The sequence below is a fragment of the Squalius cephalus genome, assembly GCF_949319135.1.
Source record: "Squalius cephalus genome assembly, chromosome: 13".
In the NCBI taxonomy this organism is placed as follows: Eukaryota; Metazoa; Chordata; class Actinopteri; order Cypriniformes; family Leuciscidae; genus Squalius; species Squalius cephalus.
In genome coordinates, this window is record NC_137134.1 from 35479505 (window position 1) to 35500463 (window position 20959).

General features: G+C 38.4%; 1 protein-coding gene across 1 annotated transcript in view; it reads left to right on the forward strand.

The window, feature by feature from the left end:
• Positions 1-20959, forward strand: part of fbn2b (fibrillin 2b) — a 64971-nt gene that overhangs the window by 34530 nt on the left and 9482 nt on the right. The window contains exons 25-49 of the mRNA XM_079890965.1: positions 57-185; positions 691-816; positions 1149-1274; positions 3113-3235; positions 3330-3455; positions 4318-4443; positions 4541-4663; positions 5344-5466; positions 5555-5680; positions 6906-7028; positions 7273-7395; positions 8186-8347; positions 10051-10119; positions 10206-10331; positions 11525-11650; positions 12677-12826; positions 12913-12984; positions 13128-13253; positions 13335-13460; positions 15468-15593; positions 15679-15795; positions 16856-16984; positions 17958-18077; positions 19196-19321; positions 20063-20215. Coding sequence (XP_079747091.1) covers positions 57-185; positions 691-816; positions 1149-1274; positions 3113-3235; positions 3330-3455; positions 4318-4443; positions 4541-4663; positions 5344-5466; positions 5555-5680; positions 6906-7028; positions 7273-7395; positions 8186-8347; positions 10051-10119; positions 10206-10331; positions 11525-11650; positions 12677-12826; positions 12913-12984; positions 13128-13253; positions 13335-13460; positions 15468-15593; positions 15679-15795; positions 16856-16984; positions 17958-18077; positions 19196-19321; positions 20063-20215 — 3102 coding nt within the window. The remainder of the gene's footprint in view (positions 1-56; positions 186-690; positions 817-1148; positions 1275-3112; positions 3236-3329; positions 3456-4317; positions 4444-4540; positions 4664-5343; positions 5467-5554; positions 5681-6905; positions 7029-7272; positions 7396-8185; positions 8348-10050; positions 10120-10205; positions 10332-11524; positions 11651-12676; positions 12827-12912; positions 12985-13127; positions 13254-13334; positions 13461-15467; positions 15594-15678; positions 15796-16855; positions 16985-17957; positions 18078-19195; positions 19322-20062; positions 20216-20959) is intronic.

Consider the following 20959-nt stretch of genomic DNA (forward strand, 5'->3'; position numbering starts at 1 on the left):
GACACACACTCCATGTGTTTCTGTGCATGGCTCACGCGGTTCCCTTCATCCGGCAGATATCGACGAGTGCACCATCTCTCCTGACCTGTGTGGACACGGCGTCTGCGTCAACACGCCGGGCAGCTTCGAGTGCGAGTGTGCCGACGGCTACGAGAGCGGCTTCATGATGATGAAGAACTGCATGGGTGAGAAACCAGAGGCCTTTATACAGCCACAGTGTCTCTCGCTCTCTCTCTCTCTCTCTCTCTCGAAGTGTTATTGTAATTTGTATCTTGTAGCCTTTTTCAGTGTGACTCCCCTTTTGAAAGTGAAATGCCCTGTGTAGAGTGAAAAGCTTTCTTTTTTTTTCTTTTTTTTCCGTTATTGTGGCAAGGTGTTGCCTTTTTTTTAAATATTGTAAATATTAGATTTTTCCTTCACTCTTGCAGTGGTAGGGGTTGAGTGAGAATCGTTTTTTCGGGTAATTAGGGAGTGAGGAAAGACCACTGCATTTTAATTTTCTTTCGTTTGATAGGCTTATTTAGTTACAATTGGGTTTAGACAGTGGCAACTTTTTGTTTGCTATTTTGACTAAGCCCACCTCTCTCTCTCTCTCTCTCTCTCTCTCTCTCTCTCTCTCTCTCTCTCTCTCTCTCTCTCTCTCTCTCTCTCTCTCTCTCTCTCTCCTCCCTCTCTCTCTCTCTCCTGCAGACGTGGACGAGTGTGAGCGGGACCCTATGCTGTGTCGCGGAGGCGAGTGTCTGAACACCGAGGGCAGTTATGAGTGTGACTGTCCTCCAGGACACCAGCTGAGCACTGAAGCATCTGCCTGTGAAGGTACACAAGCTTCAAACACACACACATTTACTCAATATTAGAGTGAGTGAGTGAATATGTGTGTGAATACATTCTGTTTATCAACTAAAAAACCTATTTATATCATTTCACTTTAATATTAACTTATCCAGTTAATATTTTGTCCATTTAGTAATATTTCATATTTTGACCAATTCATATTTAATTAAAAAACTAATCTTTTATTTTCTTAGTTTTGTTAGTAGTTTATTTAAATAGTATTTTTTAATGATAGTATTAAAATAAAATATTAAAATAAATTATTATTGTTATTATTATATTATAAATCAAACCTTTATTATAATTGTATTCAGATGTGAACGAGTGTCAGCTGAGCGATAACCTGTGTAAGAACGGTCAGTGTGTGAACATGGTGGGAACCTACCAGTGCTCCTGCAACACGGGATACCAGGTGACGCCCGACAGACAGGGCTGTGTGGGTGAGCAAACATCCTCAAACATCTGCAAACATTCCCAAATATTCCCAAACATCTGCAAACATTCCCAAATATTCCCAAACATCTGCAAACATTCCCAAATTTTCCCAAACATCGGCAAACATTCCCAAATATCCCCAAACATCTGCAAACATTCCCACATTTTCCCAAACATCTGCAAACATTCCTAAATATTTCCCAAATTTCTGTTTACATTCCCAAACATCCGCAAACATTCCCACATTTCCCAAACATCTGCAAATATTCCCAAACATCCGCAAACATTCCCAAAAACATCTGCCATCTGCAAACATCCACAAACATCCCCAAAACATCCTCAAACATCCCCAAACATCCTCAAACATTCCCAAACATCCACAAACATTCCCAAACATCTGCTAACATCCACAAACATCCACAAACATCCACAAACATCTGCAAGCAACCACAAACTTCCCCAAACATCTGCAAACATTCCCAAACATCCGCAAACATTCCCAAACATCTGCAAACATTCCCAAACATCCTCAAACATTCCCAAACATCCTCAAATATTCCCAAACTTCTGCAAACATTCCCAAACATCCACAAAACATCTGCAAACATCCTCAAACATTCCCAAACATCTACAAACATCTGCAAACAACCTCAGACAACTTAAAACATTCCCAAACATCCCTGGACATCCCCAAACATTCCCAAACATCTGCAAACATCCTCAAACATTCCCAAACATTTGCAAACATCCTCAAATATCCTCAGACATTCTCAAACATTCCCAAACATCCTCAAACATTCCCAAACATTCCCAAACATCCTCAAACATTCCCAAACATTTGCAAACATCCTCAAATATCCTCAGACAGCCTCAAACATCCTCAAACATTCCCAAACATCCTCAAACATTCCCAAACATCATCAAACATTCCCAAACATCTACAAACATCCCCAAACATCTACAAACATCCTCAAACATTCCCAAACATATGCAAAACATTTTCAAACATCCACAAACATTCCTAAACATCCACCAACATTCCCAAACTTCCCCAAAACATTCCCAAACATCCGCTAACATTCCCAAACTTCCCCAAAACCTTCCCAAACATCCGGAAATATCCCAAAACATCCTCAAACATCCGCAAACATCTGAACTGACATTCATTCTCAGAAACACCTTATAATTGTAATTTACTTTGAATACATTTTTTTTTAAATAACTTTATATTATTTCATTTTAAAGGAACTGTATGTAAGATTGTGGCCAAAACTGGTACTGCAATCACTTTCAAATTACTGTATAGAGCGGTATATCCCCTCACCCTCCCCCCTGACTCGAGGTTGCCAGATAGGCTGCAGGATCCAGCAGGAACGTAGGCTGACACGTTTGTAGCTGCAGCTGTGGTAACTAGAGCAGAGCTGGCAACCCGGATGCCGAAACACAACTGACTTCGTGATTGGTAGATAGGTGGAGGGTGGGGCTTCAGGCCAAAACACAACATGACAACATCAACATCAGTTGAGGGCTGCAACTTCACTTTTTAAATGACAATATCCTGGCCGGACTACTGTTGTCAGTGATATAAGTATTTGAAATGAACATGATTTCTTAATGTCTAGTGACATATCAGGGCCATTTTATGATTAATTGAAATACATTTCTTACATACAGCTCCTTTAATGCTTTGTAACCTTTATTTATTTATTTATTATTTATTTCGCTGATTTTTGTATTAATTATTTTTATTTGTTTGTTTGTGTGATTTACTGTTGTGAAACAAGAATATGCTTATTGCTGCCTTCTGTAAGGAGACTCACTAAGAAAGTGTGTTTTGTGGCAGACATCGACGAGTGCACCATCATGAACGGCGGCTGCGACACACACTGCACGAACTCGGAGGGAAGTTACGAATGCAGCTGCAGCGAAGGTTACGCGCTCATGCCCGACCTCAGGACCTGCGCCGGTGAGACACACACACACACACACACACACACACACACACACACACACACACACGCGGGACGTCCTCTCAGACTGACCCTCGGCTCTTTCCGTAGACATCGACGAGTGCGAAGACTCTCCCGACATCTGCGACGGCGGCCAGTGTACGAACATCCCCGGAGAATATCGCTGCCTCTGCTACGACGGGTTCATGGCCTCCATGGACATGAGGACCTGCATCGGTGAGACACACAGCATCAGTGTATATGTGTGTGTGAGGACGAGACACGCAACGAACACACACGTTTGTGCAGATATAACCTTTAAATTATGTAAAAATATTAAAGTAATTTCATACGCGTTCATACGTGTGTGAAGACAAGAGACTAAACTTATATATACGTTTGATTATATATCACTTTTAAATGATTAAAAAGTAATAAATAATTTGAATTTGTTCATTAGTGTAGTTTAATTAAATAATTAATAATATTACACGTAACAATTTACTTTTAAGTAAATAATTTCACATAATTTCATTTTGATTTGTTTTATGATTTTTTTTTATTATTTTATTTGTTTGTTTGAGTAATTTACATTTAATAAAAATTTACATTATTTTATTGATTTATTTTATTTATGCGTTTATGTATTTATTTCATTTTTTATTATTTTATTTAGGTTTTTTGAGTAATTTACTTTCAATTAAAAGTCACATAATTTATTACATCTATTTATGAATTAATTGTTTATGAATGATTTAATTGGATCAATTTGTTTATTTTAAGTACTAATTTACTTTTAATAAAATATTTTGGGTATTATTTAATTTTAATGTGTAGTAACCTTGATTTTTTTTTGTATTATTATTTAATTTGATTAATTTACTTTTAAACATCTTGATTTATTATTTTAAAAAAATTATAATAATTGCATTTTATGAAATAATTTATATTGTTTAGTCATCTTGACATATTTTTTTATTTTTATGAATATTTTATTTCATCCATTTGTTTGTTATTTATGTGTAACATATTTTTATTCTAATATTTACTAATGATATTGTGCTGTTTGTTGGTGTCATTTCGTGATGTTATGGTCCAGATGTCAATGAGTGCGACCTGAACCCCAACATCTGTCTCCACGGCGACTGTGAGAACACTAAAGGATCCTTCATCTGCCACTGTCAGCTGGGCTACTTCGTCAAGAAGGGCTCCACCGGATGCACAGGTACGAGAGTCCAGTCCCTCACACCAGCTTAAGTCAGGCTGGTTTTTGGAACATGCTAGCTGGTACGAAGTGGTTTGATTTTTTTTTTCTTCTCCAGATATCGATGAATGTGAGATCGGCGCTCATAACTGCGACATGCACGCGGCGTGCGTCAACGTTCCCGGGAGCTTCAAGTGCCGCTGTCGCGACGGCTGGGAAGGAGACGGCATCAAATGCATCGGTGAGTGGCGAACATTCCTCTCTGAACCAGGCGTGCCGCACAAGTCCTGAAAAGTGAAGCCAAAGCGTCTCGATCGCCCCCCGGTGGCTGGTCCCAGTATAGCTCATAAACCCCGCCTCCCCATCAAGACTAATGGGACACAGGCGAAACTAAACAACCAAATTCCACCTCAAATACATTTTTTCCGAAGATGTTTTCTGCCAGTTTAGGTCGTTTTGATCACTCTGATGTAAGTTTAAGTGTTCGTTTTTTTAAATAAGTTTGTTCTTAGTTAGTTATTTGATGCTATAAAAATGGGAATGTGACGTCATGATTGACAGCTGTGATTGACAGCTTCTCTAAACGAAGTCACTGAAGATTTTTTGTGGATTTTCAGGAGGAGATTGGAGCTTTAACTTCAATTTCTGCATGTCCATAACTGTTTATTTCACATTGACTTAATGAGTTGCTTTAACGGTTTCTGCGTGTGTGTGTGTGAGTGAGCATGGGCGGCTCCATTTCACGTTTTACTAAAGCGCAAAATCATGTCCCAAATCAGCGCAAGATGTCAGCACCATATTAGGACATATCAGGCGGCTTCACTTTTCACCAGTGGAAGAGAGTGAAGGGGGTCGTCCATCGTTTTTTACAGTCTGTGCTCTGAACGTAGTCTGAGTTGAGTTATGATTGTGTCTCTGCAGATGTGGACGAGTGTGTCACTGAAGAGCACAACTGTAACCCCAACGCCGAGTGCATGAACACGCCGGGCTCGTACCGCTGCTCCTGTAAAGACGGATTCAACGGAGACGGCTTCACCTGCTCCGGTACTGCTCACACCTTATCCTATAACACAGACATGAATGACACGATTGTTCTGAGGTGGGATTGAGATTCCTGTCTGTGTGCCTGTAGACATGGACGAGTGCGCGGATAACGTCAATCTGTGTGAGAACGGCCAGTGTCTTAACGCCCCGGGCGGATACCGCTGCGAGTGTGAGATGGGCTTCACCCCGACTGAGGACAGCAAGGCCTGCCAGGGTAAACACACACACACACACACACACACACACACACACACACACACACACACACACACACACACTTACAGTAACACACACACACACACACACACTCACTCACATCACACATACACACACAAACACACACACACACACACACACACACCCCTCTACAGTAACTCACACACTTACACACCTACAGTAACACATACACACACTCTCTCACTCACTGTACTGTATTTATACTGTACAAACTGTATATTCTCTTTCCTTACATTAACCCTACCCATCAGACACACACACACACACACACACACACACACACACACACACACACACACACAGAAAACTCATTCTGTGTGATTAATAAGCTTGGATCTACATCTAGGTCCCCACCGTGACACAAGTCACTATGAGTCTGTGTGCATTCAGGTTGAAGTCCCCACTGAGATAGAAAAACATTGTGTACACACACACACACACACTTACAGTAACACACACACATACCCACAGTAACACACACACATACCTACAGTAACACACACACACACACACATACACCTTACAGTAACACACACCTACACTAACACACACACCTTACAGTAACGCACACACCTTACAGTAACGCACACACACTAACAGTAACACACAGACACACACATACCTACTGTAACACACACACACACACACACACACACACACACACACACACACACACACACACACCTACAGTAAGACACTCACTCACACGACAGTAACACACACACATCTACAGTAACACACTCACATACAGTAACACACACACCTACACTAACACACACACACACACACACACCTTACAGTAACACACACCTACACTAACACACACACACACACACACACACACACACACACACACACACACCTTACAGTAACACACACCTACACTAACACACACACCTTACAGTAACGCACACACACACACACACACACACACACACACACACACCTACAGTAGCACACTCACTCGCACGACAGTAACACACACACACCTACAGTAACACATTCACATACAGTAAGACACACCTACACACACACACACACACACACACACACACATGCCTACAGTAACACACACACACACACCTTACAGTAACACTCACACCTACAGTAACACACACACACACACAGACACACACACACACACACACACACACACCTACAGTAACACACACTCACTCACAGCACTGTGTGTCCTCCTTCAGATATCGACGAGTGCAACTTCCAGAACATCTGTGTGTTCGGGTCGTGTCAGAACCTGCCGGGGATGTTCCGCTGCGTCTGTGACTACGGCTACGAGCTGGACCGCAGCGGAGGAAACTGCACAGGTGACACACACACACACACACACACACACGCATCACATGAAGATCTTCGGCCTGCAGATCATCAGGTCATTTCAGCAAACGTCTACAAAAGGGCCTCATGTACAGTATTTCTTTGTGTAATGTACCTTTAATTACATAATACAAATATTAATAATATATAACTTAACTGTGATCATGTTATTCTAATCCCACTGGAAACACAGCGAGTGTGTGTTATTTCTCACACTGTCTCCGTCTGCCTTAGACATCAACGAGTGTTTCGACCCGGTGAACTGCATCAACGGAGTGTGTGTGAACCTGCCCGGCAGCTACCTGTGCAACTGCCCGCCGGACTTCGAGCTCAACCCGTCCGGAGTCGGCTGTGTCGGTACGTCACACACTCAGCACCTCATTCCTAGGGTTGGGAATCCAAAATCCTTTCCAAATCAGGAATCGGATGCTTGTTATAAGATGTAAATTTCGATTCCTCTTCAACATGACTTTAAACCCTTCGAGAGTCGACTCGCGTGCTGTTTTCAGTTCTGTAGGAGTGTGTATCAGTATACTGGATCCGTGCAGCTCTTAAAGTGACAGTAGCCTAATATTCCTGACGCCGTCTCTATAGTAACACTGATCAAACAACAAAAGACAAAGAGAAAATTCACTCGTTCTTGACTGAATCACTTTTGAAAGCATATTTGTAATGTATATTTTATTTATAAAGTGCAGTGTTATTGTACATTTGATCACAGTTTCTGGACCTGAACACCTGGAAATCTGAAAACACTGTTTATTTCAGTTGTATCTTTGTTCAGTTGTGCCTATTAGTTGTGATTGCTATTTTTTATTTGCTCTTTTTTACTTCCTGAGTGTTTACTTGTCTTTAATAATGCTTGAAATGTATATTAGTTCGGCTAGTTGTTTTACTATGGTATTTTTAAATTACAGGTAAAAGTGTAAAAGTGTTTTTCAGCCTGTTGACTGTTATTCATGATATTCAGATACAATTAAATGTTTAGAAATAAGACTAAATGTGAATGATATCTAAGTTTTTTATTTTTTACCTTATTGGAATTGAAATTAGGAATTGTTAAAGTTCAAACGATACCCTCCTCGTGCCTCTCATGTTCTGCGATACGCGTGACACTAACGAGCCGTGATCCTCTCCCCTCGGACAGACACGCGTGTGGGAAACTGTTTCCTGGACACTCTGGACCGGGGCGACGGCGGGATCTCCTGCAGCGCTGAGATCGGAGTGGGCGTGACCCGCGCGTCCTGCTGCTGCTCGCTGGGCGGAGCCTGGGGCAACCCGTGTGAACTCTGCCCTCCCGTCAACTCCTGTACGGACACACACACACACACACACACACACACACACACACACTCACTGCTGTCTTACACACACACTCACTGCTGTCATACACACACACTCACTGCTGTCATACACACACTCACTGTTGTCTTACACACACACTCACTGCTGTCATACACACACTCACTGCTGTCACACACACTCACTGCTTTCATACACACACTCACTGCTGTCTTACACACACTCACTGCTGTCTTACACACACACTCACTGCTGTCATACACACACTCACTGCTGTCATACACACACTCACTGCTGTCATACACACACTCACTGCTGTCACACACACTCACTGCTTTCATACACACACTCACTGCTGTCACACACACACTCACTGCTGTCTTACACACACTCACTGCTGTCTTACACACACACTCACTGCTGTCATACACACACTCACTGCTGTCATACACACACTCACTGCTGTCACACACACTCACTGCTGTCTTACACACACTCACTGCTGTCTTACACACACACTCACTGCTGTCATACACACACTCACTGCTGTCACACACACTCACTGCTGTCTTACACACACACTCACTGCTGTCATACACACACTCACTGCTGTCACACACACTCACTGCTGTCACACACACACTCACTGCTGTCATACACACACTCACTGCTGTCATACACACACTCACTGCTGTCACACACACTCACTGCTGTCATACACACACTCACTGCTGTCACACACACTCACTGCTGTCTTACACACACTCACTGCTGTCACACACACACACTGCTTTCATACACACACTCACTGCTGTCACACACACTCACTGCTGTCATACACACACTCACTGCTGTCATACACACACTCACTGCTGTCACACACACTCACTGCTGTCATACACACACTCACTGCTGTCACACACACTCACTGCTGTCACACACACTCACTGCTGTCTTACACACACTCACTGCTGTCACACACACTCACTGCTGTCTTACACACACTCACTGCTGTCATACACACTCACTGCTGTCACACACACACTCACTGCTGTCTTACACACACTCACTGCTGTCATACACACACACTCACTGCTGTCACACACACACTCACTGCTGTCACACACACTCACTGCTGTCACACACACTCACTGCTGTCACACACACACTCACTGCTGTCACACACACACTCACTGCTGTCTTACACACACACTCACTGCTGTCACACACACTCACTGCTGTCTTACACACACACTCACTGCTGTCACACACACACTCACTGCTGTCTTACACACACTCACTGCTGTCACACACACACTCACTGCTGTCACACACACACTCATTGCTGTCACACACACTCACTGCTGTCACACACACTCACTGCTGTCACACACACACTCACTGCTGTCACACACACTTCCTGTTCAATTAAAAAAGAAGAATCTCTCCCAGACAGTGTTGGGGAAAGTTACCTTTAAAAGTAATGCATTACAATATTGTGTTACTCCCAAAAAAAGTAACTAATAGCGTTACTTAGTTACTTTTCGTGTTAACTAATGTAGTAAACTAACATTAAACCTTATTGTAAAGTGTTACCATAAACTCTATATAAACCATTTAAAAACACATGACAGTGGAAAACCCCAAACAAAGTCTTTGTGCCGTGAGCAAACATGAGCAAACGCCCTGATGAGTTCTGTCTCCTCACAGCCGAGTACAAAACCCTGTGTCCCGGAGGAGAAGGCTTCCGGCCGAACCCCATCACGGTCATCCTGGAGGGTAAGTGTGGATCGGGCCGCGGGCAGCGGGATGAAGCCTGGGGGGTTTAGAGTAATAACTCTCTCTCTCTCTCTGTCCCTCATCAGACATAGACGAATGCCAGGAGCTGCCCGGCCTGTGTCAGGGGGGAAACTGTGTCAACACATTCGGCAGCTTCCAGTGCGAGTGTCCCGCCGGATACTACCTCAACGAGGAGACGCGCATCTGTGAAGGTCATCTGAGCTGCTGGAAACTCACATTTATTCCAGCCATTTATCTTCATGTTTAGTAACCCCAATTCATTTCTTATGAATGAATGATTTTTAACAACATTTTTGTATTAATATTTCAATGAAATATTTATACTAAATTTATATTCATATTTTAATTTATGTTCGTATTTTTAGCGATCAATGTTAATGTTTTAATTAAATAATAAAAATAACTCTAAACATTTTTAGCATTAGTATTTCAATAAAATATTTTAATGTTTAGTAATAGTAACCTTTATTTTTTTATGAATTAATGTATGTAAATTAAATAAACAATTAATTAAACAGTTTATATTAATATTTCAATTAAATATTTATATTCATATTTTGATTTATATTCATATTTTGATTGATTAATTGTATTATATTTAGTAACTTTAATTGATTTTTTATGAAAATGTATTTGTTTATTTGTTCTTTAAATAATAATTATATTATTTAAATGTAAATGTTATAATTTGTATATAATATAAATGTTGTATATAATTTAAATGTTATATTATTTAAATGTAATTTAAATAATATAATTAAATAAAATAATTTCTTTGATTTACTTTAAATAAAAATAGTTAGCTTTAAATTAAACTGTATATTAGTACTTCAATGAAATATTTAGTAATATTTTAATAATTAAGAATTGTTTTATTTGTGAAATTTTAATTAAACAATTAACTTCATTAAATCCTTTAGAATTTACATAAATATTTTACATTTATATTTTAATTTATAGTAATATTTTAATAATTTAATTTAATTTATTTTTATATTTATTGACATTTAATGCTTAGTAACTGACTTATAAATGTATTTTTTTTATTTTTTTTATTCAAATTAAAATAATTAACTTGTAATTAACTAATTTTACATTACATGTATGAGTATTTTAATTTATATTCATATTTTAATAATTCAATTTACTTAATTTAAATTGTATATATATTGAAGTTTAATAACTAACTTTGATTTAGGAATTATTTTAATAGTTTGTGTAATTTACTTTTAATGAAAAAAAATAAAAAGTAACAGAATATACATTTATTTAATTTTAATAATCTGATTTTCAGCAAACTTAAAAAAAGGGAGCAACCAGACCGAAAGAGTTGGAGTGGTTTGAGTGGCTGAATACTGATATATTTTGACTGATTCTCACACAGATATTGATGAATGTACGGCACACATCGGCATCTGTGGCCCGGGAACCTGCTACAACACGCTGGGAAACTACACCTGTGTCTGTCCACCCGAATACATGCAGGTCAACGGAGGAAACAACTGCATGGGTAAGACCTCGCCATCTAGTGTTCTGGCTCTTAAAGGGATAGTTCACCCAAAAATGAAAATTAGCCCATGATTTACTCACCCTCAAGTCATCCGAGGTGTATATGACGTTCTTCTTTCAGAAAAATACAATCAGAGTTACATTAACAAATGTCCTGGCTCTTCCAAGCTTTATAATGGCAGTGAATGGGTTTTGTATTTGGAAGTCCATAATATCACTTTCATGATGGATAGATGCACTTTTATCATGGATAGATGCACTTTTATGATGATAGATGCACTTTTATGATGGACAGATGCACTTTTATCATGGATAGATGTACTTTTATCATGGATAGATGCACTTTTATGATGATAGATGCACTTTTATGATGATAGATGCACTTTTATGATGGACAGATGCACTTTTATCATGGACAGATGCACTTTTATCATGGATAGATGCACTTTTATGATGATAGATGCACTTTTATGATGAATAGATGCACTTTTATCATGGATAGATGCACCTTTATGATAGATAGATGCACTTTTATGAAGGATAGATGCACTTTTATGATGGACAGATGCACTTTTATGAAGGATAGATGCACTTTTATCATGGATAGATGCACTTTTATGACAGATAGATGCACTTTTATGATGGACAGATGCACTTTTATGATGGATAGATGCACTTTTATCATGGATAGATGCACTTTTATCATGGATAGATGCACTTTTATGATGGACAGATGCACTTTTATGAAGGATAGATGCACTTTTATGATGGATAGATGCACTTTTATGATGGACAGATGCACTTGATGGACTTCCAAAAACAAAAACCCATTCACTGCCATTTTAAAGCCAGGACATTTTTTAATATAACTCTGATTGTATTCGTCTGAAAGAAGAAAGTCATCTACACCTAGGATGACTTGAGGGTGAGTAAATCATGGGCTAATTTTCCTTTTTGGGTGAACTATCCCTTTAATCGGGGGCCTTTGGAGTCATTTTGTGTACTTTTGGATGTCCTGGATGTGCAGATATGAGGAAAAGCGTGTGTTATCGCAACTTCAACGACACCTGCGAGAACGAGCTGCCCTTCAACATGACCAAGAAGATGTGCTGTTGCTCGTATAACGTGGGCAAAGCCTGGAACAGACCGTGTGAGGCCTGTCCGACCCCGGCCACCAGTGAGTGTCTCTCAACGGGAAGATATACCTGAACCTGCTGCTAGTTTCAATATTCACACAGATCTGTGTATTTCTGTCTTCTGTAGCCGAGTACCAGCTTCTGTGTGGATATCTGGCTCCTGGTTTCATCATCGACTTCCACACCGGAAAACCTATCGGTGAGTGAGTTCAACCTGAACTTCACATTTCACGTGACTAGCTTGTTGATTTCTTCAACAATGTATCGTAATATGAAAGGTAAGCGAGCTACGTCATTGTACGGGAAACGCACTCCTGATCACACAAACTTTTCCTCCGTCAGATATCGATGAGTGTCGCGAGATCTCGGGCCTCTGCGCTAACGGCGTGTGCATCAACCAGATCGGGAGCTTCCGCTGCGAGTGTCGCATGGGCTTCAGCTACAACAACATCCTGCTCATATGTGAAGGTACCCACGCTCCTGACGCATTTAACCAAAGATTGTTCACGTATTTCTCGACTCACGCCTTCTGGACTTTTTCCACCACAGATATCGACGAGTGCAATAGCGGCGACAACCTGTGCCAGCGCAACGCTAACTGCATCAACATCCCCGGGAGCTACCGCTGCGAGTGTTCAGCCGGATTCAAGCTGTCGCCCAGCGGAGCGTGTGTGGGTGAGTCTCCAGCTTTCAGCAATAAAAACATTCAAAATCCAGAGGGGAATTTAGACACTAGAATGTGTCATTATAGAATGCGCCATGATAGAATGCGGCATAATAAAATAATTTAAGCACTCATGATTTACTTAACGATTTCTGCAATTTTGCTCACAATGCACCATAATAAAGTGCGCTATATTGTGTCATAATAGAATGCACTAGAATGTGCCATAATAGAATGCACCGTTATAAAATATGCCATAATAGAATGCACTAGAATGTGCCATAATAGAATGCACCGTTATAAAATGTGCCATAATAGAATGCCCTAGAATGTGTCATAATAGAATGCGCAGTTATAAAATGTGCCATAATAGAATGCAGTTGCACCGTTATAAAATGTGCCATGATAGAATGCGCTAGAATGCACCATTATAAACTGCACCATAATGCGCCGTAATAGAATGCACTAGAATGTGTCATAATAGAATGTGCCAGAATGGATAGAATGCAGAAGAATTTGTCATTTTACAATGCACCATTATAGAATGACCAATAAAAACATTACAAATCCAGAGGTGAATTTACTCAGGAAAAACACCTTTTAATGCACATGAGGCTCATAATAGAATGCACCAAAATAAAATAATTTAAGCAGTCATAATTTACTTAACTGTTTCTGCCGTTTTGATCACAATTCACCATTATGCACCAGAATACTCTGTGCCATAATAGAATGCAGCGTAAAATGCACCATAATGCGCCGTAAAAGAATGCACTAGAATGTGCCATTACAGAATGCACTATATTATAATGCACCATAATGCGCCGTAATAGAATGCACTAGAATGTCTTTTTAGAATGCGCCATAATAGAATGTGCCATAATAGAATACACCATAATAGAATGCACCATAATAGAATGTGCCATAATAGAATTCACCGTAATAGAATGTGCCATAATAGAATTCACCGTAATAGAATGTGCCATAATAGAATGCGGCATAATAGAATGTGCCATAATGCGCCGTAATAGAATGTGCCATAATAGAATGTGCCATAACGCACCATAATAGAATGTGCCATAATGTGCCGTAATAGAAAGATAGTGTCATAATAAAATGCGGCAAAATAAATAAAACTAAATAAAATAATTTAAGCTGTTATAATTTACTAAATTGTTGCTGCACTTGTGTAAAAATTTTCACGTAAAACTCTGTTTAACTGTAAAGTGTAAAATAGTACTACTAAAATAGAACTTTTAATATATATTTTTATATAATTTAAAAACTATTATAATATTTATTTTATTTTTATATTTTTTTGTTTTCCTTTTTTCTAATTTTATTCTTTTGTATTTTTATTTTTTTCTATTTAGCTTTAATTTATTTCCGTTTCAGTAATTTTAACTTATTTTATTTCAATTAGTTGCCAGGGTTTTTCATCTAATATTTATATTTTATTTCAGCTTTATTTCAGTTGACAAAAACTGTCAAAAGCCTTATTTATTTTAGCCCTCATTATTTCAACTTAGTTTTAAAATAATCGTGTTCAACAGCGGAATTCGTGGTGAAAAGCTACATTACCCATGATGCTGTTCAAAAAATTCCACCAATCAGAGAGTCAAAAAAAGCAACACAACACACACAGCCAAAAAAACCTCTAGCTCCGCCCACTTCTGCGAAACACTGCGAATGACATAATTGTGTACGCTCTCAAAATACTTAAATATTTTGAAAAAATACTTCCGGAACCAACGCCTGCTGAAAAAGCGAATAACGAAATGACTAAAAACAAAACTTAAACTAACATGAAAATGAAAAATATAAAAAAATTCTAAATATGAATACAAGTGAAATGATTGTTCAGACGCTCTTAAAATACTTAAATATTTTGAAAAAATACTTCCAGAACCAACGCCTGCACAAAAAAAATAATAAAATGACAAAGGTGCGTAATGAAATGACTAAAAATGAAACTGAAAATGAAAAATATGAATGCGAGTGAACTGCCTGTTCCTCAGACCGCAACGAGTGTCAGGAGATCCCGAACGTCTGCAGTCACGGAGAGTGTATCGACACTCAGGGCAGCTTCCGCTGTCTGTGCCACAACGGCTTCAAGACCACGCCGGACCAGACCATGTGCATGGGTGAGTGAGCGTTCACGTCGCGCTGCTTTTCCCGCGGGAAGCGCTCTGACGCGGATCCTGACTGTGATGTCATTGTGTCCGGCAGATATCGACGAGTGTGACCGGCAGCCGTGTGGAAACGGCACGTGTAAGAACACCGTGGGCTCGTACAACTGCCTGTGCTTCCCCGGATTCGAGCTCACGCACAACAACGACTGCATGGGTGAGTCACACGCAGTCGCACCAATCACAGCAATCACACCAATCACAGCAATCATAAAATCACACCAATCACAGCAATCATAAAATCACACCAATCACAGCAATCACACCAATCACAGCAATCATAAAATCACACCAATCACACCAATCACAGCAATCATAAAATCACACCAATCACAGCAATCACTGCAATCACAGCCATTACATTTACACTACTGTTTGAAAATGAATTACATGGCCATAACATGTTGCCACCAGGGTTTGAAATGAACTTTTTTCACTCACCAACCAATTTGGCTTCTAAATTTTTAAGTTACTGGCCATTTAGTGAGTCACGGCGCATTTTAAGATAAAACAACCAAAGAGAAAATATATTTTTGCATTCATTTTTTTAAAATATTTTTTACAAAAGATTTAATATAATAAATGATCTTGTTTTTTTTTTTTTCCTAAGATAAAATACCCATTAAAATGCCAAAGATAGAATATATTTTTGCTTTTATTTGATTAAATCTACATTTTCTGCATTTTTTAAGATAACATGCATTTTAAAATGCCAATGAGAAAATATATTTTTGCATATATCCATTTTAAAACAATTTCTTTTTACAAAATATTTACTAAAAAAGGCAGAAAGCAAGTGCATTTATTTTAAGACAAAATGTCTAAAGAGAAAATATATTTTTGCATTTATCTTTATTAAATAGTAATAAATTCTCTTGCTTTCTGCCTTTTCATCAGCTAAAATGTCCCTTAAAATGCCAAAGAGAGAATATATTTTGGCATTAAGCATGTCTAATTGGAATAAGCAATTAAGAAGAAATATCCAAAATGTAGGATTTAGAAATATGAGATATTATGCTAAATGCTGTGAATGGGCCAAAAAATGTGAAGATAATGTCATGTTGGATATTATTTTGGATGTTAATGAACATGAAGTTTCACAGTATTGATCATCATTCATCGTTGATTGTAATAGCAACTGTGGATTTAGCGTCAGACTGTGTGTAGATCATGAAAGCGGAGGGGTCAGAGTTCTGACAGGTGTGTGTGATTGACAGATATCGACGAGTGCAGTGTTCACTCCAGTCAGGTGTGCAGAAACGGCCAGTGCGTCAACAGCATGGGCTCCTTCAGGTGTTTGTGTCTGGACGGGTATAACCTGACGCCGGACGGCAAGAACTGTGTCGGTAAGAGCCGATTAACCTTCCATAGATCCCTAAAACCTTCCTATTGACCAACAAACCTTTCCAGTTCATCCTGCAGACTGACCGTAACAGAGTTAATTACACCTAAAGATCCATACAGTCCATCAGGGAAGAGCTAGCAGATCTCCAGGGGAAACACTGAGTTATAGTGTGACAAAATCAAAGTCTTATTATTTTAAAATAAGAGTCCTCACACAGCAATGTTTTTTTTGTTAGCTAAATAAATATTAATATTTACAGTTTATACATAAAATATAATTGTACATAAATACTTTTTTGTTTAAATATTATTTTGCAATTGAAGTATTTTTTTATTGTTGTTTTATTAGTTTAATTAGCATGAATTTATATAAATATAGATACACACTGCATGTATGTATGTATATATATGTATAATATTTCATGTCTTTTATGTTGCCAGTAGGTAAATATTTACAAATTAAATTCATATGTTTAAATATTTATTCTTTATTTATAAATTTACACTGTAAATTTTGCAAATGTTTCATTATTGTATTTAGCATAAATTAATGTTTTACATAAACATATAATATGCATATCAATTTTATTTATACATATTTTTGTTAATAATAAATATGTTGCTATTTGTAACTATTTGATGTATATAAAGTGCTAGGTAAGTTGAACCTAGTGTAAAGGTATTAAATGTTATATAATAAGCAGAAGCTTTATACTTTATATATACTTTATATATAGTAGTCAACATTTGAAGTGGATCAAAAAAGTTCACCAAAGTTGTCCTAAGACAAGAACGAGTATTGTTCAAAATGCATGTATAACTTTGATGAAAGGTTTTGATCCACTTTAAATGTTGATTACTGTATATATAAAGTATAAAGTGTCATTATTGTGTAATGCAGTTAGCTAGTTTCGGAGTAGCTTCCCCACATGGATCCGTGTTTAATCCGGTGTATATGTGTGTGATATGTGTCAGATATCAACGAGTGTGTGACGCTGCCGGGCGCCTGCCAGCCGGGAACATGCCAGAACCTGGACGGATCCTTCCGCTGCATCTGTCCTCCGGGATACGAGGTGCAGAACGACAAGTGTGTGGGTAAGAGTGATGTATTTACTAGGGGTGTAACGATTCGATACATATCACGATACTGAACTCACGATACGATATTATTGCGATACTTTTGGTTAAAATGCTAAATTTGATACACTGTGCGTGTAAATGATTAGGCTTGGACTTGGTGCTGAAACCCAAAGCACAGGACAATAGAGACGCCAGAATAACAATATTCATGATTCTGAAGCTGAAAATACTGAATTATTTTAGATGAATATGCTTGATCTCTCACTGACTAGATATATTTAATATAATGTAACACTTTTAACTGTTAACATCAGACATTTGGCATTATCAGGACCCACAAATATTCCCCCGTTGCATTATTATACATTATATTCAACATTATATATAGTAGTTTAACGTCGTACTGACACTAAAACTCTAATGCACAGTCATTTTCATTTTGGGTGAACTAAACAATACATGTTGCATTTTTGCAGTGCGATATATTGTGACACAATATATTTTTATTGTTATATTGTTGATATATTGTGACACGATATATTGTTATTGTTATATTGTTGATATATTGTGACACGATATATTGTTATATTGCTGAAATATTGTGACACGATATACTGTTATTGTTATACTGTTGATATATTGTGTCACAATGTTATTGTTATATTGTTGATATATTGTGACACGATACATTGTTATATTGTTGATATATTGTGACACGATATATTGTTATATTGTTGATATATTGTGACACGATATATTGTTATATTGTTGATTTGTGATATATTGTGTCACGATATATTGTTATATTGTTGATATATTGTGACACGATATATTGTTATATTGTTGATATATTGTGACACGATATATTGTTATATTGTTGATTTGTGATATATTGTGTCACAATATATTGTTATATTGTTGATATATTGTGTCACGATATATTGTTATTGTTATATTATTGATATATTGTGACAGGATATATTGTTATATTGTTGATATATTGTGACATGATATATTGTTATATTGTTGATATATTGTGTCACGATATATAGTTACAAGCCTCCTGCACACATGATCGTCTGTCATCGTGATCTGAGTGTTCTTCCACCTCTCTCTGTGCTCTTCTTCCTCAGACATCAACGAGTGCAACGTGGAGCCCAACATCTGTCAGTTCGGCTCGTGTAAGAACACGCCGGGAAGCTTCCAGTGTATCTGTCAGCCCGGATTCGTCCTGTCCGACAATGGGCGGCGCTGTTTCGGTAAGATACCACACCCATCCACATGTTCCTGGAGAACAGGACCGTTATACATCTCTGAAATCTGATTGGATGAAGCCAGACTCCTGTCATCTTATTAAATAGATCTGTGTGTGCCTTTCATTGCAGAAATCTGTTTTATTTTTTTCTGGTTTTTTTACAAAAAATGTCTTCATGCCTTAAAATAGTTTGAATGTAACTCGGCACCCTTGTCTCATTTAGTATGCGCGGTTCTATGAATATGCAAATGAGCCCGCCTCCACTCACTCACTCAGCTCAGAGATCCACTGGTTGACGATCACACGTTGATCTGATTGGTTACAAGGTAGTTTGTGACGTCAGAAACACCAGCGATTTCAAAGCGTGTTTTTGAGACTGTCTTTGGTTCACTGCAGTTTTAAGGAGAAAATACTCAGCAATGCTGTCGACTTATGAATTTACACATGGTTTGTCTTAAAGCAGATTAAAAACACCACATAGACATATAAACAACATTAAAAGCTGGATTTTCACCACAAGGGGACTTTAAATAAAATTACAAACAACTTTTAATAATTTTAATTACTAAGGGTTGGTATTAATGCTTTAGATATCTTTTTATTGTTAGTTCATGTCAGCTAATATAGAGTGTTACCAATGTTTCATACAATACGTTGCCATTTATAGCGGTTATTTTCTGTATGCAAAGTATGTTTTTTTTATTTGGTTTATAATGAACATGAATGTGTGTTTTGATGCCCTCAGACACGCGTGAGAGCTTCTGTTTCACGCGCTTTGAAGCGGGTAAATGCTCGGTGCCCAAACCACTGAACACTACTAAAGCCAAGTGTTGCTGCAGTCTGATGCCTGGAGAGGGATGGGGCGACCCCTGCGAACTGTGCCCGCGCGAGACCGAGGGTACGTCACAGTACAGAGTATCAGAGTATACACTTCAGAGTATACACTTCAGAGTATATGCTTCAGAGTATACGCTTCAGAGTATACGCTTCAGAGTATACGCTTCAGAGTATACGCTTCAGAGTATACGCTTCAGAGTATACACTTCAGAGTATACGCTTCAGAGTATACGCTTCAGAATATACGCTTCAGAGTATACGCTTCAGAGTATACGCTTCAGACTATACACTTTAGAGTATACACTTTAGAGTATACACTTCAGAATATACACTTCAGAATCTACACTACCGAGTATACACTTCAGAGTATACACTTCAGAGTATACACTTCAGAGTATACACTTCAGAGTATACGCTTCAGAGTATACGCTTCAGAATATACGCTTCAGAGTATACGCTTCAGAGTATACGCTTCAGACTATACACTTTAGAGTATACGCTTCAGAGTATACGCTTCAGAGTATACGCTTCAGAGTATACGCTTCAGAGTATACGCTTCAGAGTATACACTTCAGAGTATACGCTTCAGAGTATACGCTTCAGAATATACGCTTCAGAGTATACGCTTCAGAGTATACGCTTCAGACTATACACTTTAGAGTATACACTTCAGAATATACACTTCAGAATCTACACTACCGAGTATACACTTCAGAGTATACGCTTCAGAGTATACGCTTCAGAGTATACACTTCAGAGTATACGCTTCAGAGTATACGCTTCAGAATATACGCTTCAGAGTATA